This window comes from Geotrypetes seraphini, chromosome 1, assembly GCF_902459505.1.
Source record: "Geotrypetes seraphini chromosome 1, aGeoSer1.1, whole genome shotgun sequence".
NCBI classification, from domain to species: Eukaryota; Metazoa; Chordata; class Amphibia; order Gymnophiona; family Dermophiidae; genus Geotrypetes; species Geotrypetes seraphini.
The window spans coordinates 311,144,582-311,168,007 of NC_047084.1; the positions used below are offsets into that span (position 1 = coordinate 311,144,582).

Here is a 23,426-nt window from a genome sequence, read left to right on the forward strand (position 1 = left end):
GGTTTCAATTGACCCCATATTTTTAATATATAGAAACTGAACTTGTGCTATACAATATTCTAAGGGCTCACTATTCATTTGGTGGCAATCAGCAATTTGCCGACTGCTGCCCAGCATTATCCACAGAAATTCAATGTCAGGTCAAGTCCAAGCTCTGGCATTGAATTTCCAGGTATACAAGGCTTTCAAAAACACAGCCAGTTAAGTGCAATATTCAGCTCTTAACCAGCTATGATGAACCCCCATGAAGATAAGACTGTTATGTGGTCCTATTTATGTGGTTACCTTGGCTTGTTATGTGCCGACTATCAGTACTTAACTAGACAAGTGCTGACTACCTTTGGAATGCCCACAAAATAGCTGTTTTTGCATTGGGTGCCAACCAAAAATTTTCAGCAGCAATATCCAGTTAAGTGCTGCCCTAGAGAGGCGGTTTAAATGACCTGGAGCCTCTTCTGGTTGTTTAAATCATTTTAAACATTGAGCCCTTGACAGAGGTTTACCTGGCTTTCTGGCTACCCACCCCTCTTTCAGACAGTAGGGGATGCATGGAGCTGTCACGAGGCCATGTTCCACATAAGAGCTCATACTGATGTCTGCTAATATTTTTCTATAAATTCACATTTTTATTTTTTCAAGGTTAAACAGTCCCCCTGAAAATGTATCCAGTTTAGCCAATTATAGTGTTTTTTTCCACATAAGGATTGCCATTGGCTCTGCTGGTCCCCTGCCCTGGAACATGAAATTGATATAAGAGGGGTTGGGGGCCAGCAGAACCAATAACCATGCACATGTGGACTGTGGCCCTATGACTGCTCCATGCACCACTCAACTCCCTGCATCCAGGGAAGACCTTCCCCATTGCTACACCCTATGTCCTTGGTATGCCATAGGCCATAAGGGCCAGAGTCTATATAGGATGCCTACATTAGGCGCCACTAAGCACCCTAATCAAGGACACCTAGTGACGCCTAACTTTGAAATCTGCGTGCAACTTTTTAAAAATTGGCGTGGTAATTGACTGCACCAGTTTTCAGCCAATCATTTTAAAAAATTTAATTAATAATTAAAAGTTGGGCGCCAAACTCTTAGGATGCCTAATGTCACCTAAGTTGAGGTGCCCTCCGATGCCTAACAATGCCTATCTGAAAAGTAGGCATGGTTAGGGACAGAAAATAGGCATGGTGTCTGAGTTAGGCACCGGTAAATTAGGCCAAGTACAACCTGGCCTAATATACCAGTGCCTACCTCCAGGTCGCCTAGTGATGCCCAAGCATGCCTAAGTGCCACTTGGCAGGATTCTATAAACTGTGCCTAGCAGATGATTGACATCCAAGCCGAGCAGCGCCTACAATGTAGGTGCCTGTGATCGAGGCTATGAAACCTTGCCCCTTCCCTAAATTAGTTCAGTTCCCCAACTAGATGGTTTCCTGAAGGAACCTCCAGCACTCCCCTGCCTGGCCAGGTGGAAGAAAGGCAAGGATAGCTCAGAAAGGGAAACAGCTTCAGGAGAGGGGAAGGGGAGGAAAGTGCCAAACCAGGAAGTAGAGGAGGAGAATTTAAGAGGAAGAGCCAGGATCAGAACCAGGAAGGAAGTGAACCAGAGTGAAGGACCAGAACCAGAACCAGAGTGAAGGGCCAGAACCAGAACCAGAGTGAAGGAAGGATGTGGAGGATCATGAGAGAGCTGTAACTTATTCCCAACTGAGGTAGGAACCCATTGAACTTAAAGTTTTTCTTTGGTTACACAGGAATAAGTAAAAAGATTGCATTTTAAACTCTCTCAGAGGCGAGTTTACATGAACTGTGCTCCTGGCTGAATGAGGAGGACTGTCACCCAGAACTCTGCACTGATTAAACTAAGAAGGGCAGTGTATTTTGAGAAAGAAGCTAATTTCTGTGCATGGAGACCTGTGAGGAAAACAGACCCATAATGAAAACAGACCCCCTAATTCTGTGTAAATAAAAGCCTATTCTTCTACCTCCCAAGACTGCTTGTAAGCATTTGTGTGACTCCTGCTTGGTGCCCGGGGCTGCGGCTGTTACAGCGCCGTTTATAAAATCCAGCTTTAAGTGACTAAGCTTTAAGTGATTATCTTCATACATTCCCAATCATCTCAGAAATGTGCAATACAATGATATACCTGAATCATTTTCCCTATGCATTCATGTGAAAGAAAGAACAAGGCTGCCCTAGAGATGCTTCTCTTCAGCACAGGAAAGCCATGTTTGAATGAGAGTGTTTTAACGTTACATTCATTTTGAAGGGCACACACAAAGGTTAGAGCTTTGCCTTCGCCTGCCTGAAAATAATGTGAGGCCCATGCAAGCTGCTGTTTCATGTGGGTGGTTGTGCACACACTAAGAATTCCTGCTGGAGAAGAGATCTGATAATGTGGCAAGCCCCTTCTCACCACGTAGACTTCACTTCATAAGGCAGAATCTAATGGAATGCAGCTGCTCGCTGCTCTTTTAATGCACGTTCCCTGATTTGGTCTTCTCCTGTGTACATCATCAAGAAACATCAACATGATGCATATAACAATACAACAATGCCCACTCTAGGCTTACATGACCATAACCATGGCTCCAATGACTCATGGTGACATATCTGTTTCTTCCCCCCCCCTTTTTTTTTTAATTAAGCCTCATTTATTTTTTGACAACCCTAAGAGCATTTTACAGTGCAATTTCTCCAGTCTAGCAAGAGCTGAGGGTTCACAGTGTGCTGCACCTTTTGAAAGAGTGTTGGGAGAGGGAAAGGGTGGAGCGGAGAGACAGCTGAGCTGTTGCCATCGCCTCACAAAGCTCAGCTACTAGTCATGTTGTTTCTGTACCAGAGAGCAAAATGATTCTTTTAGATCACTCGAACCACATGTCCTTCAGGTACTGAACAGTGTCAGGACGCCACCATGCATAAAATAAGTCACCTCGCTGCAGATGCAAGACAAGAACAAACCGTGGAGCGTTGTAATCCCAATCTGATGGACTAGGCAGGAAAGGGGAAAGGGCAGATATGTTCCATCAAATACATTAAGGAATAGTGTCTGTTTACGTGCCAGCGAAGCGTGAGCTGCAGTCTAAGGATTGTCCCTTTTTTCTATTTGTTTTCTTTTTTGTCTTAGCTTTCTTCTCTTTTTGCTCCATTTTACTTGTATTTGATCTCTTTTTGCTGTCATCCTCCTTGTACCATGGACCCCAGACTCCTCCGTTGAGTTGAGGGTTACTCCTGGGATCCTTTGGGGGGTATCGAACAGGAACTGCGGTTTTATTGAACTGTGAAAGCCTTCTCAGTAGCTGCTTCACAACATCTGGATACCTGTTAGAGAGATCGATCCTTTCATATGGATCAGCTGTTATGTTAAAGAGCCATACAGTTTTTCCACCTGTCCAGGAAACACGTTCACTGTGCCAACGGTTGGGACCCATGTTACTAAAGCTCTGAGGTGGGACCCATTCACTGTATCCTTGATTTCCTGTGAGTAATTTCCAGTGGTTCACCCTGATTGCTGACTGAATTGCAGTGTTCCAGATCCCAAAGCCAGCAGCCCAAGAACCATTTCTAGCTTTGATGTAGATGGGATCAATGTTATGCAAAATATCCACTCTTGGGGAACGCTTACCTTCACTTATTGTCTCCCATACATCATATCCATCCAATTGAGTATTCTCGTCAATCTGCCCTTCAGCCAATGTGACTAAAGTAGGATACCAGTCTGTGATGTGCAAAAGCTCTCTACACACAGACCCTTGATTTTTCAAAAGGGGGCTGTGGACAAATCCAACAGCACGGATCCCTCCCTCCCAATAGGTCCCTTTACTCCCTCGGAGGGGCCAGTTGCTGCCTCCAGCCATTGGCTGCCCACCATTATCTGAAGAGTAAATGATGATACTGTTGTCGTAGTAACCGTGCATCTTCAAAGCAAGGGTCACATTGTTGATAGCCTCATCTAGGCATGATAGCATGGCAGCGTATCGCCGCCTGTTTATGTTGGTAATTGACCTGAAATTTTCAAAATACTTGCCTGGTGCTTGCAGAGGGGAATGAACAGCTTGGTAAGCAATGTATAAAAATATAGGTTTTCTGGGGTCATGAGCAGCTAAAATAGCTTGCACTCTCTGTGTGTACATTTGTGTTGAATATATACCATTATCGTGATTCCATGCAGCATTATCATTTTCATATAAGTCATACCCACATATACCAGGGCTGTCACACTTGTAATGAGTGTAATAATCCCCGCTACCCAAGAGGGAGCCAAAAAAGGTATCAAATCCCCTCTGCGTTGGCATGCATTCTTTACGGTAGAAGCCCAAATGCCATTTGCCAACCATGTGTGTAGAATAGCCAACTTCTTTCAGTTTCTGAGGTAATGTTGCATTATCCAGAGGTAAACAGTTGGGCTGTGAAGGTCTTATGATAGAATGCTGGAGACCTGTATGTATCTGGTACCTGCAGGAGAAACAAAACAGAAATGGGTCAGAATTGCCTTCCACATAGGGTGGCTTTTGAGAATCTCCACACTGCAAAAAGTAAAATGTTTTGCAACTGGAAGTGGTTTTAAATGCCTGAGAAGTAAGAACTATTCCCTCCTTAGGCATCTCCAAAACCCCAGGTCCAAAAAAAGAAGTTTACCAAGAGTTATATGTGACTCAGTGCAAACATATATGACAACAGGGATACTTTTTGAGGTGTATTGCCATTTTAAAATATGAAATATAAAGATAGTTTTATAACAGTTTCTCTAGTTTGGAAGACCAAGTAGGTATCAATTTGAGTCTATTATACAAGGGCACATAGGTTCCAATGTATCCTTATAAAACAGTCTCAGAAAATCTGTACAATTGTGCTAAAATACACCCGTGCATATTCACAGCTGCATGGAGTAAGTGTAAGCTTATGCAGGTGAAATATGAGTACTGATATACCTGTGTATTTTATCAGCTAAGAACTACTCCCCTGAACATAAAGCTATATAAAAGAATACACCTTATCACCTCACTTACTGTTGCACGCAACCTGTGGGCTAATTTTATAAGAAGCCGTTTGTATGTATATGTCTCTCTATACATGTATAATGCCCCCAAAAAGAGGGAAACAATCTCACTCTATAGACAATTAGATCACAAACAGACTATTCCAGTCACGGTACATCTATTCCTGTTTAAATTAAACCAAAACTGTGTGTGATGAAGAGTATCATAAAATGTATATTCAAAATAGAAGATTATGGATCTCTATGGGAAAAGAATGACCATTAAATCCAAATCTCACCGTACAAATTCTAATCTAATCAAGACCACTAAATCCCATGTATGATCCAAAGTGATTTATACAAGATTAGGATAACAAACAATAAGAAAGATTAGGACAGATATTTTTGAAAGTAGTATATTTTTAGATTCTTATGAAAAAGCATATAGGTAGGCGACAATTTGATCTGGGCAGCAAAGAAGTCCACATTTTAGTAGCGTGGTTGAAAAATGACCATTAAGTGATTTCTTGAAGTGTACATTTTTAATCAAAAATTTAGAATTTGGTGATCCCTTACACTGATAGTTCTGTTAGCATGGAATATAGAAATCAGACATGTGAATTCAGATGCTATCCCATGTAGAGCTTTGAAAACAAGGCAACCTAATTTAATACAATTCTTACCCTAATAGGTAACCAACGGACATCTTTCAACAACAGTGAGACATGGATTGGCCACCGTGAGAACGGGCTACTGGGCTTGATGGACCATTGGTCTGACCCAGTAAGGATATTCTTATGTTCTTATGATCAATTTTTTTTACATTTGTCTTTATTTATAGTAGGTCCTCAGACCTCATTAGCTGGGGTTGGTGGCTGAGAAGAATGAAAGATGCAATAGAGATAGCAAAACACCTTAATAACATCAGTGGAAACCAAAGACTCATCCTAAACGAAGCATGGCAACCACTCATCCAAAAAAAAAAAAAAATGCAGCGCAAAAAAGAACTGGGGCCGAGGACAAACATTCTCTTCCCCCATCCCTGCCAAATCTTTAGATTATGAACTACAGAAATTCTTCCCTCTTCCCCCCACTATGTCAGAACTGTCCAATGAACTTCCAGTTAAAGAATGACAAGGGGAAGGGCTCCTGTGGTAAACTGTGGTTAGTCCGCAGGAATGGGAAAAATGTAGTTGGTTTATGATGGGAATGGGAATAAGACCTACTACCACTCTGCATGAGCAGTAAAATGCCTTATTCCTGTGTCAAAAAAAATTGCATCAATAATGGCAACACCCTTTCTCCTAATGGGTCAGCATTTCCACCCCAGCTCCCCTCGTGGCTACCTTACCCAAACGAGCTAGCCACGCCATGCCAAAAAATCTTCAGAGGCCTGTTGTGAGGCCTTCCTTTTACTGACAAGATCCTCCTTGGTGCAACTTCCAGTTTCAGAAAACCTATGTGGGGGGGGGGGGGGCGCTAGAGCTGAAGGGATGAAAGAGGTGCCAGACCTGCAGCTGGGAGCTGGATGGAAGGGAGAGGTACTGGATTTACAACTCAGAGCTGGAGGGAAGGGAGAGCTACTGGACACACAGCTCAGAGTTAGAACTAGAGGGAAGGGATAGAGGTTCTGGATCCTTGAGGAGTGATGCAGAAAGGGAGATAGGTACTGGACCGCAGGGGGGGGGGGCTGAAGGGAAGGGTAAGCTAGGTGTTCAAGCCATGGGATAAGTGCTGAGGGGAGGGAGAGAGGTGCTGGACCTGCAGGGAAGAAGAGAAGAGAAGGGAATGCAAAGAGAGATGCTGAACCAAGGGGATTAAGGGAGTGAAATATTTAACACAATGGAGGGATAGAGGGAGGAAAGAGAGAATGAGAGACACATTGATGTAAAGGTGTAAGAGGAGAGAAGCTGGACACAGGAAGATATATGAAAAGAGGGGAGATGGTGGGCATGGATGGAAGCATAGAAACAGGGACACAAAGGGGAATGCTGTATGGCGGTGGTATATAGACACAGTCAGTGGGGCAATGCCAGAAATAGGAGGATATATGGACACAGAGAGAAGATGGCTAGACATGAGGGAGAAGAGAAATGCAGAAGAGAGATGTTGGCCTTGAGAGGAGGGCATAGGGACACAGAGGATTGACACTGGGCACTGAGGGGATAGGGGCACAGAATAGTGTTCATGATGAAGGCACGGAGATGGGCACAGGGGAAATACTAGAAAGGGAAGTATAGGAGACAGAGAAGGGAGATGCTAAACATGGGGGAAAACATACACAGAGATGGAAGATGATTGGTGAGTATGGGGAAAGAAGACATGTCAAATGGTGAGGAGGCCCTAGTGAATGAATTAAGAAACAGAAACCAGAACCTGAGACCAAGGTAGAAAAAATAATTTTATTTTCTATTTTGTAATTAGAATATATCAGATTTGAAATATGTATATGGCTAGAGCTGGCATTAGACACTGAGGACCACAAAGCCCAGGCCGTGCTTCTTTAGCTTCCAGCTGGCTTAGGGCTCTGTCTGACCTGCTAGAATTTACTTTCATGACCACTGGATTTTCCCACCAAAAGTTCTAATTTGTTTTACCACCAAAATTCACATTTGTGACCAACAGACTTTTCCCGCCTCGATTTCCTCCTGAAATCACCTCAAACCCCAACCAATCAGGTTTGAGGACCTAAAATACCTCACAGACCTCACAGCATTCCCTGAAGAAAGCCACAGGGTTCCATTTATTCAGATGCAGCAAGACGCATACAACTGCAATAATAAAATTTAGGCGTTTATTTTCCAGCTAATTAGGTGTTTTTTGAATATACAAAACCCCCCGATGTTTATTAGTATTTTTATCCCAAACAGACTATTTGCTGGGTTTAACCAACTTCATCTCAAACGCACTTTCTTATCAAACTGTTAGGCAGTTAATCAAAACTTATCTCTCTGACAAATTTCTCTGACCCCACTTCAGCCTTGATGTATTTCCAAAACACTTCCAGATAAACTTGACTAACCTTAACATGCTAATGTAATTTCGAAAGTTCTCTGTAATGTCGCTCTCTGTATACAATCTCTTCCTCTGTAAACCGCTTTGAACAGTTTGTGGTATTGCAGTATATAAAAATAAAGTTATTATTATTATTATTACTACCTTTTCCAGTGGAATTAAACATGGATGTATGTGTTACACAGGCGTTATCTCAAATTTTTAAAAAAACCAAACCCCCACTAAAACTGAGTGGAGGATACATGACAAGCCAGAGAAGTGGTGAAAAAGCATTAGGGGACATTTTTCCAATGAACAGATATTTTTCTACAAGTGTTTTATTGGTGTTTGTTCATTAAAATCTATACTCAACAGTGCTACCAGGGCCAGCCTTACCATTAGGCAAGACTAGGTGGTTGCCTAGGGCAGCAGCTTCTGTGGGGCAGCAAAAAGTAAAGCAATAGATCCTGACAGCTGCACAAACTCAAAGAAATATCAGCTAAATGGCTAGCACTTTATGTTCAAATCTTTTTTTTATTGTGAATGCAAGAGCAACAAAGAACAAAGAATACAGCAAGGTCAAGAGAACCAACATCCAACAATACAAAAATTTTTCTGTTTCGAGATAACAAAGGTAGAAAACCCAGCTCCCAACCACCCCAACCCTACCCAGTTACCCAGTTCCCTAAACACAACCCCCCTTCCCATCACAGAATTATCCAAAAGACAACCAACAGGTCCCCAACAGTCTAAAGGCCCGTACTTTTGTGACCCTTGGGCAGCCTTAGTAATGGTCCCGCCCCCCCAAATAAAAGAAAGAAAGGGCAGTGTCCGATCCTGGGAGCAAGCATATTACACACCAGCAGAGCTAACTGAGAGGATTTAAAAGGAGGCTACGACCTCGAGGGGATAAGGAAGCCAAATAGGCTCCCCAGACAAGCAGAAAAGTACGCCGCCTACGAGGGCTACCAACAGCCTCTTGGGCCTCCCATGTGGCTAAATTATGCACCAAAGATCTCCAAGTCCAAAATGAAGGAGGTTCTAAATGACTAGCACTTTAAATTTCACAGATAGCTGGCTAAGTTGCCTGGCATAGCTGCTAGCCACCAAGCTCTAATATTCAGCAGTCATCTCGTGCCAAATATTAGCGCTATTTAAATATGAGGCGGAGAGAGCATAACTCATAATATTTCATGTAGTCACTCACTAATGAAAGTGGGCTGAAAACAGAGTGCACATCTCTTGCGAGGTTGCGCACCATGCATCTCTAATGTTGTAGTGCCTTAGTATGAAGCAGCTGGGTACACATTTCCTGTGAATAAAGAGCAAATAATATCCAGACTACAGTCTTTAGGATCAGGGTTGTTTTTTTTAATTTTTTTTAAAAATAATCTACATGGAAGGTTGAAAAAAAGCCCTCAATTTCAGAACTCTGTCCCTACATCTGTTTCTTCTTTTACTATGGTTGGAGGATAAATTCCAGTCTGTAGAAGGGTCTGTCTATCATTAGCACGTCCTCTCTCTCAAAAGAAGAAATGTGGACTTGATTGGGAATGCAAATATGAATAATGACAGATACGAGGCGGTGCTGAAAAGTTCTCAGTTCCAATATTCTGAGCATCATTTTGCCACTGTAGCTGAAAAGAGTGTTATTTTATTTTGCAAAGTGCCATGTATGAAAAGTATATACACGTAAGCCTCTCTTCATGTTGGATAAACCTATGGACATACAGGTACTGATTCTATAAAAGATGTCTATAGTTAGGCATCTAGATCTGCGCACCTAGCCGATCTAGGCACCTAACTTAGGCCCCCTTTTATGAAGTCGCATTAGCGTTTTTTATCGCCAGCTGCAGGGGTAAAAGTTCCGATGCTCATAGGAATTCTATGACTGTCAAAGCTTTTACTGCTGCAGCTATCGATAAAAAACCCTAATGTGGCTTCATAAGAAGGGGGAATAGATCATTTATTATTTTATTGTTCCTTGACACTTCAATTTTGGAGATCCATTTGGGATCAGGTAAACAAAGTAATGGAAAATCCAGTGGCACTAACATACGACACTGTGCTATTTGGCTCTTTGATGAGAGCTAAAAGCCAAATATCATCTCACAATAATAAGCTTCTCTTTATTATGACAGGGGTTGCAATACAGCTTATTTTAAGGAATTGGAAAAACTGGGATCGATTGAACTATACCTTTTGGTGTGAATTTCTCTGTTATGTTTTTAAAATGGAACGTATTATAGCTCAACATCAGGGACATTATAAGAAGTTTCTGAAGATTTGGGAGCCATTGACAAAAATTTTGCAAAGAATGATTGTTGATTTTGCCATTTGATCATGCACATCCAGGGTGGGTGGGATGGGAAAATGAATATGGGGGGTGCTATATCTATTTGTCACAGATTACAGTTTTGATTGAATTTAAGTGCTTTTATAGTGTAATATGATTGTATAATATGTTGCACTTATTTATGGCTTCAAAATGAATAAAGATATTAAAAAAAAGAAAGAAAGTGCCATTAAAAATCAAATAAAAAACAATTAAAAAATTAATTAGCTGATAGGCACTGTGGTAGACTAGACTGGCTTGGTAGGCTAGCTCGGTTTGCTAGGAGTAATTAGCACACAAAACATTTTTCACAGCAACAAAAACACTTTGCTTTATTGTTTGCCTCACACAAAATAGAATGAATTTGGTCTATCTAAGCCAAGCACATACAGGCACCAGTCTGTTTCCCAAAGGCCTGCCTCTGCCTATCTCTAGGGAAAACTTGAGAGTTTGTCTTTTTCCCTTGGGGACCTCTCTAGAATAAACCCAGCCTGGATAGAAACACCTCTCTCCTGTGAGTCCCTCCCCTGTGACTCATCACTGAGCTCCATAGCCCAGTGTATGCTGGGACCTGTAGTTCCACATTTGACTAGCACCTCCTGCTGCCTGGGGGTATAAAATTTGCAAGAGGGAAAACCCATTAATCTATTACAGACACCTAACTCTTAATTAACACTGAAAATTGAAAGCGCCATTAAAAACCAAAAAATAATTACAAAATTAATTAGCTGGTAAGGCACCAACTTCAAGTAGGCGTGGTTAGGGGCGGATTTGGGGAAGAGTTTGGGCATGGATTGAGTTAGGCTCCTACCTTAGGTGCCGGTATTTTAGGCCAAGAAAATGCTGGCTTAATATGCCAGCACCTAAGTTGTTCATGCTACTGGTCCCTACTTTGATTTAGGCGCTGCTGGGCGCGATTGACATGTGTAAGTGCTATTTTCCTAGAAACATAGAAACATGATGGCAGACAAAGGCCAAATGGCCCATCCAGTCTGCCCATCCCCAGTAACCATGATCTGTTCCTCTCTCTAAGAGATCCCACTTGCCTATCCCAGGCTTTCTTGAAATCTGATACAGTCTCTGTTTCCACCATCTCTACCAGGAGACTGTTCCATGCATCTACCAACCTTTCTGTAAAAAAGTATTTCCTTAGATTACTCCTGAGCCTTCATCCTATGCCCTCTCATTCCAGAACTTCCTTTCAAATGAAACAGACTCAACGCGTGCGCATTTACGCCATGTAGGTATTTAAACCTCTCTATCATATCTCCCCTCTCCCACCTTTCCTCAAAGTATACAGATTGAGATTTTTAATTCTGTCCCCATACGCCTTATGGTGAAGATCATGCACCATTTTAGTAGCCTTCCTCTGGACTAACTCCATCCTTTTTATATCTTTGTGAAGGTGCTGTCTCCAGAACTGTACACAATATTCTAAATGAGGTTTCACCTAGTTATGCACCATTTATAGAATATGGCCCACAAGGTGGTTGAAAGCAGCAGTTAGGATCTGCGTACTGATAGGCTGGATTTGGCGCTAAGGCCCTGAAGCAGTGATTACCGATCACAAAAAGATCGTCAGCCTGGCCTGTTTGTGTTCAGTAGTTTTTATCATTAATCATTTTCGGTTATTTTTGTGCTCCTACCTGCTAACTTTAAACTTGTTCGAAAGTTTTTTGCCTATGATGCTTGGGTTTGAGAGAGTGGGTACACCTCTCCGTTTGTCTGAGGCTTTTCTTTCGCATAAGTAATAAGCTAGCTTTTTTGGCTTGTGTGGTACTTTTGTTTTGGAATAATATTTTTGTACCACATGGTATATGAACATAAATTTATGTAGATATTATTATGGTCAGCCTTATAAAAGATTATTTATGTTCATAACTATTTTACAAATGCAAATGGCTTTTAAAATTACCTACTTTAAATATAAGCCATGTCTTCTCAGGCCTATCCTTAATTAATAGGACCAGAGAGGCCTGTTGTGGGTTTTGCGGCGATGGGGGAGAGAGTAAAGAAGAATTCACCTGAAGGGCCTGGGCATAGAATATGCACTTATATTAAATAACAGACAGCCCCAACTGATGTTCTAAGACATCCTTGCTGTCAGAATTATTGCAACAATATGACACTGGGTATATGCTCATTTGATTATATCCTTTCTAACAAGCAAAAACAAACACCTATATTTTTCATCCCTTAAAATTTTCCCTGGGTCGCAATGCCTTCTGCAGTTCCTGCCTATCTCCTTGAATAGAGAACTCCATTTTAGAGAATTTCCCTTCCATAAAAGGGGCCATTGAAAAGTTCTCAGCCCAACCAACAAAACTGGGGCAGTGTCCATTGAGGGCTATACACTTAGTCCAGCGATTTTTCACTTTCTTCATTCCGTTTTTTTCTGACAGAATGAAAAAAAAGTAAAAAATCACTGGACTACCTTGATGGAGACTGCCCCAACTATGTTGGTTGGGCTGAGAACTTGCTAGCAGCCCCTCATAAGAACATAAGCATAAGCAATGCCTCTGCTGGGTCAGACCTGAGGTCCATCGTGCCCAGCAGTCCGCTCATGTGGCGGCCCAACAGGTCCAGGACCTGTGCAGTAATCCTCTATCTATACCCCTCTATCCCCTTTTCCAGCAGGAAATTGTCCAATCCTTTCTTGAACCCCAGTACCATACCCTGCCCTACTACGCTCTCTGGAAGCGCATTCCAGGTGTCCACCACACGTTGGGTAAAGAAGAACTTCCTAGCATTCGTTTTGAATCTGTCCCCTTTCAACTTTTCTGAATGCCCTCTTGTTCTTTTATTATTCGAAAGTTTGAAGAATCTGCCCCTCTCTACTCTCTCTATGCCCTTCATGATCTTGTAAGTCTCTATCATATCCCCTCTAAGTCTCCTCTTCTCCATGGAAAAGAGACCTAGTTTCTCCAATCTCTCAGCGTATGAAAGGTTTTCCATCCCCTTTATCAGACGCGTCACTCTCCTCTGAACCCTCTCAAGTAACGCCATGTCCTTCTTAAGGTACGGCGACCAATATTGGACGCAGTACTCCAGATGCGGATGCACCATCGCCCGATACAATGGCAGGATAACTTATTTCGTTCTGGTTGTAATACCCTTCTTGATTATGCCTAGCATTCTGTTTGCCTTCTTAGCGGCCGCTGCGCATTGTGCCTCGTACATGAGATCTTTTGATTTTTCATGAACTTTACTCAAGTTTCACTCATCTTCTCATCTTGTTAATACCTTCCTCACTTTAAATACCTCTGGTGGTAGTTCTTCAAGTCCTTTCTTCTTTCATGATAGGTATCAGTTGCAAAGCCAACATTGGGAATATTTCTTCTTGTCACTTCTTGTGACTCTTTCTCTACTTCAGTGTCACTTTAAACATCTTCACTGAAACTAAAACTCAAGTTTAGTGGAGTGAAAATTAGAGTGTCTACATTCAATATTCCTAGGTGATTCTGTACCGCTGCAGTTTGTAAAATTTTGCACAGAGACCAAGAAACAGATACAATGCCATTATTGCCTTCCTGCCCTGAACATACTCTGGTTTTGGCCTCTCCTATTCCTTGTGGCTCCCCAAGGAGCATCTCAAGTACTCTCTTCCCCTCATGGGGGACGGGAGTTGTTCAGAGAGAGTTATGATGAAGTGATGAGGGAGAGGAGAGAAAGCTGTAGGGTGGTTAAGGGGAGATGAGAAATAGCTATGGTAGTTTGAGAGACAGGGTAACTGGGGAAAGAAAATTGAAGAAGCACAAATGCTAGGTGAATGCTAGGAGGAGGGGGTTGAGAAAGAGGTGTGTTGGGGAAGAATTATGAGAATGAGAAGTGGAAATGGGTATGCCAAGGGAAGAAAGGTTTTAGAAAGTTATTGGGGTCTGTGCTGAGGGGTGAGAAAATGGAACTATACAGTAGAGAATGACACGGGGAAAAAATCTGTCCCCGTCACCGGCCCACCATCCTCTGCACCGCCCCGTCACCGCCGATCCCTTCACCGCCCCGTCACCGTCACCGCCATCCCTTTCACCGCCCCGTCACCGCCACTGCCATCCCATTCACCGCCCCGTCACCGTCCCCGCTGCATCCATATAAGCCTTTTTCCTTTCACTCCCTCCTTCCAATTTGAGCCGGGAACACTAGCGATCGCATGGTCCCCGCGGCCACTACCTGCCTGCCCGGTCGATCCTGGTGTTTGGCCGGCTCTCTCCCTTCTCCTCACCTTGGTTTGTGGGTTTTCTTTTTCGGCAACCTGCGCGCTTTCCCAGGGAGCCGCACACGCGCGGCTGCTCAGTGTTCGATCTTCTGCTCTGCTCTACCTGTTTTGCCACCATGAGATCTTCAGACACAATCATCCCCAAGTCCTGCTCTTCTTCCACGCACAGAAGTTCTTCACTTCTTATACTATACCATTCTCCTGGATTTTTGCATTCCAAGTACATGACCCTGCATTCATTTTTTAGCAATAAATCTTAGTTGCCAATTGCCTGACCATTCTTCCAGCTTCACCAGATCCCGCCTCACATTATCCACACACTCCGGGGTGTCTACCCTATTACAGAGCTTGGTATTACCTGCAAAAAAACCAAAATTTGCCAGTCTTTCTGCAATATCACTCACAAAGATGTTAAATAGAGCCTGCCCAAGGACAGATCCTTGCGGCACTCCATTAGCAACATCCTTTTCCTCCAAGCAAACTCCATTTACCACTATTCTTTTTTTCCTTCCACTTATTTTTAATCCAGTGTGTCACTTTAGGGTTCATATCGCATGCATTCAGTTTATTTATCAATCTCCTAGGTAGCTAAAGTCCAAGTTCACTACATCTAGCACCCCTCCTATAGACAACTATTTGATCACCCAATAAAAAAAACCAATCAGATTCATCTAACATGACCTGCCTCTCATAAAACCATGCTAACTCGGGTCCTGCAGTTCATTCAATTCTAGAAACCTCACTATTCTCCACTTAAGAAGCATTTCCATTAGTTGACTAACCCGGCTTGTAATTCCCAACCTCCTCTTTACTTTTGCTCTTGTGCAGAGAGGCTACATCTACCCTTCTCCATTCCTCCGGGACCACACCAGACTCTAGGGAAGCATTAAATAGATAAGACAATGGAGCTGCCAGAAGCTCTCCGAGTTCCTTGAGTACCCTGGGATGTATGCTGTTAGGCCCCATCACTTTGTCTATTTTTAATTTAGCTAGCTCCTCACAAACACAATCTTCTGAGAATCTTTCTGGATCTACTACACATCTATTCCCATCTGCATTCGTTTTCTGTGGTCCTACCCCTGGTCTTTCATCTGAGAACACAGAACAGAAATAATTGTTAAGCAGTTCAGCCTTATCCTTATCGGTTTCTGAGTATTTGTTCCCTTCACCCTTGAGGCACACTATTTCATAAAATATAAACATTGCAATTACAGAGTGCAGATTTTTTAAGTTTTAATTTTTTTCAACATATTTATGCACAGAATTCCCATTGAAGCCAGCTAAAATATCCATATTGTCACTAGGACTCACTTGCTGTCATTGATCTAGGAAACAACCATTGCGGCCAGGACCCAAAGAAATGCATGCAGTAACAAAACAGAGGGCTCTTATCTCTGGTATATGGTATGACCCTTCTTCTTAAGAATCCCGGTTCATAGTCAGTGGTGCGCAAGACACCAGCGCACCGACAATTCAGCGCATGAAAAAAGCGCACCGCTGAAAGCCGCCGAAAAACTTATTTTTAAAGAGCTCCGATGGGGGGTGTGGGGGGAACCCCCCCACTTTAATGCATAGTGTTTGCGCTGCCATTGGATGGGTGTGGGGGGTGCAACCCCCCCCACACACATTGTAGAGAAAACGGAAGTTTTTCGGCGGCGCGCTTTTTTCTTGCGCTGAATTATCGGCGCGCTGGTGTCTGGCGCGCGATTATCCCGTCACCAGAATCCCAGTGGGGTCCTAAATAAGTATTGTCACCCTTAAGCATATTTAAAACTTAAAAGTGGCTTCCGCGCCCCGCTCCCACACACAAAGGCAATAAATGGCAGTGACTGTTTTTTTTGTGTGGAAAGCATGCAGCTTAATGACACTCTAATTCTATTTTTAAGCTAAAGGCTGCATATTACCTATTCTATCCTGTGCATGGATGAATCATTGTAAATCTGATGGAAGCTGGAGGCACAGGCAGCGGGTGTTCTCTGAATAGCCCAGAATTCATTACCATAATTAAAGTATTAGCACCTAATTAAAGTGAAAGCAAATGATGACAGGCGGGAATGTGCAATCTGATTTTACAGTTTCTATGACTTTGATCATTTTTGAAAGATATATTAGGAGAGGGTAGAGTACTACTCGCAAACATTTTTCTAACATGTAACCTCTTGACCTTTGTATTTCATCTAAACTACTACATTTCATCTCCTCTAGACTTAGGACTAGATTCACTAAGCAAACCGATCGTGTAAGGATTGGTTTGCGACCCCTTTGCGACCCGATTTCCCTCCGACCTGATTCACTAACCTCTGTCCCGATCATCCTCCGATCCGCGCATGCAAATGAGGGGGAACGGCATTGAAATGATGGCAGGCAGCGATTCACAAACAAAAACCCTGCAACACCGACTGGGCTGGCCGATCACAAACAAGGGACTGCTGCGGACCAGTCGTTCACTGCTTTCCGCCTGCCATCTCCTGCTCTGCCTGCTGTCTACCCCGACTTTCCAGCTCTCTGCCCCCAACTCTCTGCTGTGATTTTCTCCTGCCGCCCTGCTCTGCCCTGAATCTGCTCTCCTGCTCCTTGCCCCGACTCTCTGCCCGCAAATCTCCTACGCGGCTTTCTTCCCCAAGCACTGCCCTGGCCTTCCCCTGCAGTGCTAGCCTGTGGTTTTAACCTGCGGGTTTAAAGCGGGTTAAAACCACGGACTCGCTGGGCTAGTAAAAGTTTTTTTTTTAAAAAGTCACAGCTCTTAGATGCATGCACAGACCATCTACAGATGGTCTGCACATTCGTCGGGATCGGGGCATAATTCCAATCACCCTCATTTGCATGAGGGCGATTCGTGAATCAGCCCCCCCGGACACAGATCGGATCGCTCATTGATCGGATCCGATCTGTGCCCTTAGTGAATCTAACCCTTAGATGTTGCATGTGAAAGCAAAGCTAAGGTTTTAGGACATTCAAGTAATCAAAAGAAACTTGTCTGCTTAAACCTAATTAAGGCCATATTTTAATGTTGCCTTTTGATCTCAGATAAAGTAGCTGTGATCTGAGGAAGACTTATATTTTAAATGTAACAGTCAGAGAAGTCTCTCTTTTATGCTTTTTTTTCTATTGAATGTGGGCATCATGGCATCATGCTTCTAGGAAGAACATTGCTCTCTTTTCATCATCTGCCATTTAGGAAGACAATTTGGTCTGTTGTCATAGAATCAAATTTTCAAAGAGAAATCGTACCTGTTGTTGAAAAAAGCCTCTTCATTTATGCTAGTGGCTGCAGGTAGCAAAGTAACCATGCATATACTTGCAAATTGAATATCTGCCTGCTGCTTTCCTTTCCTGCCTTAAATACAACCATAGGAGGGGCCTTAAGTGCCTGGGCCAATCAGAACTTTAGACCCCCTCCTCGGCGTATCTGAGATTGCTTCGGGGAGGAGAAGGCCTGCAATTTTGAAGAGGTGGGCCTGCTGGCCGGAGGAAATAGGTTTCAGGTTTTATTAAAAATTTGATACATTCGCTTATCAAAACTACAAAGCAAGGTACAATTAAAATTGGTGGAGTTAATCAATGTACACATAAAACAATTTTTCCATTAAAAAAAATTAAGAAAAATATAGGCAATACAAATGGACAAACGAGACACAAAGGGTAATTAGGTAGAAATACAATTTTGAAATAGGAGAAAGAAACACTTAAGGGAATAAACGAAAGGAGTGGAATATGAAATTTCAAGAAAGAAAAAAAAACCTTATTGAAGGGGAATTCTGCTAGATTGAGAAGAGAACCTGAGATTAAGGGTTGAAAGCTCTTTAAATAGGTGAGGCCAGCCTTCATAAACAAGGTGACAGCAGCAGCATGAGGGAGTGGGCAGTTATCATCCTCCTCACCCCCCCTTACTACACCACTGGGAGTGGGGGGGGAGGTTGTCAGGTGGGTTGCTTGATGGTGGTAGCGAGAGGGAGTGGGCATCCCTCCTGCAATTTGGGGTCTTTTAAAAAAAAATTCATGGTTGTATTCTGCACATGTATTGATCACCATCACCAGCAATGGGCACATGCAGAATTTAGCGACCCTCCGCGACTCTCCATGAACCTCATCTGCGTGCGCAGTTTTTAAAAAGAATGACTTGCCTTTTTGAAAGTTTTTGATAGGAGCCCATCAGATTTTATCGCGAACATTAGAGAATCTTCCTCTCAGAGCCCAGGAATCTTTGGCAATGGTTCGCTAAGCCTGAAGAATAATGAACCTGATCCCTTGTAGCTAGGGCAGGAAGGGGTTGCAGCTATTGAGACAGAGGGACTCAAAAGGAAGGTTGCTGCTTAGGCTGAGTCCTCTCTCTTTGACGAGTTCTCTCAGCAAATGGGTGTGGATTTTGTTAGAAGAAAATCTTGCACTGGTAGATCCCCTTGTACAAAGTAGCTAAAAGATGGACATCTGCTCGATGAATCAGAAGAGGGTAAATTGCCTAGAATGGAACAGTGGTCTTTTATAATATCAAAAGACTTCAAAGAGGGAGTCTCCCATCATAAATGGCACATCTACTACAGTATAATCTTGTTATAATGGACTTCAAGGGGCCTGGAAAAACAGTCCGTTGGTTCATAGTCGAAAATGCGCAGGACAATCGAGCGCCGACAATACGGAGCAGATAATTGCACGCAGGATATCAGCGTGCCGGACTTAAACTTAATTTTAAAGTGCTCCAAGTGGGGGTTTGGGGAGGGAACCCCCGCAGTTAAGTTAGTACTGTTTGTGCTGCCGTTGGGTGGGGGTGTTGGGGGGAGAACCCCCATTATAGAGGGAAGAGGTGTTTTTCCCTTTTTTAGGGAAAAACATCAATTTCTTCTGTAATGTGTCCACACCCTCCCAATGCCAGTGGCAACAGTACTAACTTAATGAGCACTTTAAAATTAAGTTTAAGTCCGGCGTACTGATGTCCTGCGTGCGATTGTCTGCTCCGTATTGTCGGCACTCGATTGTCTCGCGTGCTTTTGTCCCATCACCCAGTCCATTATATCCAGAGTTGCATTTTTTTTAAACTTAATTTAGGTCAGCTTGAAACAACATACACTCAATGAACAACAGTCACTGCACAAACATATCAGCAACATCAAGAACAAAACTCAGCAGAACATTGGCATGGCAGGAAATGATTGCAAAACCAGAACACTAAAAGATGTTCTAAAGCATTATGTCATACTGTACTGGAAAGAAAAATACACTGTCATTTTCTTCTGGGCTGCATTTTGATACTGCATGTCCGTTATAGCCGAACAAAACTACAGCTAAAAGTGGCTCTGGGGACCAAATTGCTTGTCCATTATATCCAAAAGTCCATTATATGCGAGTCCGCTATATGCAATGATTTTTTGTATGTTGATAAAGGCGCACGGCCGGGACCAGCAGACCTCGTCCGCTATAGGCGAGGTTCCGTTATAAACGAGTCCGTTATAATGAGATTATATTGTAACAGAATGAATGTTCTCATGCAGTCCAATGTAGGCCAAGCATCTGTTCACAATGGCGGACCGCGGAAGCAGAAATCCTAGACAAGATCTCAAAAATATCATAGGTGATAGGCATTTAGGCGTGCACCGTGTGGGACATGGGGCTCCTTTTACTAAACTGTGATAGCGGTTTTAGCGCACGCGGTAGACGCTAACGCCAGCATTGAGCTGGTGTTAGTTCTAGCCACGTAGTGTGGGTTTAGCTTGCGCTAAAATTCTGCGGGTGCTAAAAACGCTATCACATTTTACTGGTTTTCGTTATTTATTAAGAAATATTCCTGAAGATCAGGAGGAAAGTGGGTGAACTATGATATTCGGTACAGCTGTAGTTGCAACCCAATCAGGTTTTCAGGATTTCTTCTATGAACATGCATGAGATCTATTTGCATATAACAGAGGCAATGCATAAAGATTGATCTCATGCATACATATAGGCTAAATCCTAGAAATTTTAATCAATAGTAGCCCTTCAAGACCAAGTTTGGGGAGTCCTGCCCTATATACTTAACTATCTTTTAAGCACACACCCCTCCCCAATCAGCATGACCAGGTAGTGCAAGAGATCTTTACTGGTCTCAGGCTAGAGAGATGCCTCGTTTGATGCACACTCTTAATTCTATTGATTGGCCTGTAGGGGATGCTATTGTTGAAGCAACTGTCTTCCCTGCCTACGTGGGCTTGAACACTCTATCTCACTGGGGCACACCCAGATTTATCCAAATCCAGTAGATGGAATTTATTCCTGAATTTCCCACTCCATAGCAAAAAAATATTGTGGCCTGAGCCCTTGTTTATTTTTTTCTTTTCACCCAATTTCTGTGAAGAGCAGTAGGTCCCAGTGACATCTGCTGCAGCTCCTGTCTACTGCTTTCTTATGTGTGAAGAAAAAAAGCCATATTTGAAACATAATTTTAGTGTGATCTGTGATGGAAACAAGTAGGTTCGTGGCTACAGATAAAGACTGCTCCTAAACTTTCCAAAGCCTATGAAAAAATGAGCCTATGCTTTTAAATGAGCAAAGCTGACACCTGCCTGAGATTATTTCCACTCTTATAAAGAAAAGATCTACAGGAACAAGTTTGCTTTTTTGTTTGTATTGTTTCATCAATCTTAGAACCCCCCACCACTACCCCACCCAAGGAAAGCACAAACTCACCAGTCATGTTCCAATATTTTGCTATATGTCATACCCATTCTTGACTAATATATAAGGGTACATCAAACAGTAAAGGCAAAATACATTTAACAGCTTAATAGAAGTAACTGTGAGCAATTGAACATATCACTTTTCCACATAGTCCCCATGCAAGACGACGCATTTGTTGTATTGTTCAACTAGCTTCTTCATTCCTGCAGAGACAAACATGGTTATTTTTATTGCATAGGATTTTCTGGACCCCAGTTTGTTTACAAAAAATAGATAATTCTAAATCTAACAGATGCTGGCATTGTCATATTAATATAGGGACTTTGGATCATCTGTTATATGTTTGTCCATTGATACTTGGTTTCTGGAAGTCAATTTGGGGACAAATTAATCTCATTCTTGAGTCATCTATCTCTTTGTCATATGAGGCGATAATATATGGTATGCTACTTCATGTTAAACCTACTTTAGATAAGTATAAAGTCGCCTTTTCCTGATCTTGACAGGAATAGGGGTTCAACTGATAACTCATAATTGGAAAAACTATGATAGGATAAATTTTACTTTATGGTGGGTAACTGTGTGTACCACGTATAAATATGAAAGGATGATGGCAGAACATTGGGGGAATAATAAGTCCTTTAATGATGTATGGAGTCCATTGACTAATTTTATTGTATTATAATTAAAGTTATGTTTCTTTCTTTCTTTCTTCATTAGATTCCTTGCATATCCAGGAAGGGTAGATGGGTGGGGGTGGGAAATGTATTTTGAGGAGTTAAATTATTTCATTATAATATTGAAATTTACTAGTGTTTAAGCCCGTTAAATTAACGGGTGCTAGAATAGTTGTTTGTCTCATTGGCTTCTGTATGTTTATATGTGTCTTTCTCATTGGCCACTGTTTGTCTCCTTGGCTGTTATTTGATTGTCTATATTTTTTTAGCTGTCTGTCTCGCTGCCCACTGTCTATCTGTCTATCTCCTTGATTGCTGTTTGTACGCCTTTGTTTATTTTGGTCTGTCTCTTTTTTTGCTGCCTGTATGTATTTTTTTGCTGTGTGCTGTATGTGTCTCTGTTTCATTAGCTGCTGTATGTCGGTGTGTCTTGTGGTTATTTTCATTATTTTGCCTTGTCCACTGTATGGGGGGTTTTTCCCGTCTCTCTCCTTGACTGTCTGTATTGTTTTGCTCTATGTCTCCTTGCACACTGTCTGTCTGTGTATCTCCTTGGTCGCTGTTGTTTGATTGTCAGTATTTTATTGTTCTCTGTCTCCTTGCCCACTGTCTGACTCTTTTTTTGCTGACTATCTCCTTAGCCGTTGTCTGTCTGTCTATCTCACTTGGTTGCTGTGTTTGGTTGGTTTTTCCCTGTGTATCTACTTGTTCGCTGTCTGTCTGTGTGTTTGGCTGCTGTATGTCTGTATATATATTTTTTTACAGTCTAACTCCTTGGTCACTGTATGTGGGGGTTTATTTTTTTCCTGTATTTATCCTTGGGCACTGTATGTTTTGCATTTTTTTTCTGTCTTTCACTGCCCACTGTCTGTCTTTCTATCTGCTTGGTCGCTGTCTGTGTGTGTTTATTATTTTGGTCTGTGTCATTGGTCGCTGTATGTTTCTATTTTTTTGCTTTCTGCCTCCTTAGCCTTTGTTTGTGTGTATTTTGACCGCTGTATGATTGTTTTTTGTTTTGCTGTCTGTCTCCTTGGTCATTCTCTTTCTGTATGTGTAATTGTGTACTTTATTTTTGCATGGGGTTTTTTTTTTTTTTTACTGTCTGTCTCCTTAGCCGTTCTCTGTCTATCTATCTCCTTGGTCGCTGTGTTTGTTTGTGTTGTTTTGCAGTTTATATACTTTGTTGCTGTCTGTCTGTGTGTCTCATTGGCTGCTGTGTCTGTTTGTGTTTTTTTCCTGTGTGTCTCTCTCCTTGTCCAATATTTTTTTTCCAATCTGTCTCTTTAGCCCCCTGTCCTTCTGTGAGTGTCTTTCACTGCTACCTTATTGTGTTTCATTATGTGTGACATATTTATATCAGTCCTGTATGTCTGTATGTATTTTTTGTCTGTGTACTTGTATGTTTGTATTTTTTTTGGTGTCTGTCTCCTTGGCTGCTGTATGTCTGTTTGTATTTTTCTAGCCCCTTGTCTTTCACTGCTACCTAACTCTGTTTCATTATGTGTGACATATTTCCATCAGTCTGTAAATGTGTATTTTTTTTTCTTGCACTGTCTCTCTCTAACCCCCTGTCCTTATGTGTG

The 23,426-nt window shown here is 42.3% G+C and overlaps 1 protein-coding gene across 1 annotated transcript in view; it reads right to left on the reverse strand.

Annotated features, from left to right (window-relative positions):
- Window positions 1–2,442: 2,442 nt before the first annotated feature.
- Window positions 2,443–23,426, reverse strand: part of ARSJ (arylsulfatase family member J) — a 74,599-nt gene continuing 53,615 nt past the window's right edge. Inside the window, exon 2 of the mRNA XM_033956033.1 lies at window positions 2,443–4,453. Coding sequence (XP_033811924.1) covers window positions 3,052–4,453 — 1,402 coding nt within the window. The 3' untranslated portion in view covers window positions 2,443–3,051. The remainder of the gene's footprint in view (window positions 4,454–23,426) is intronic.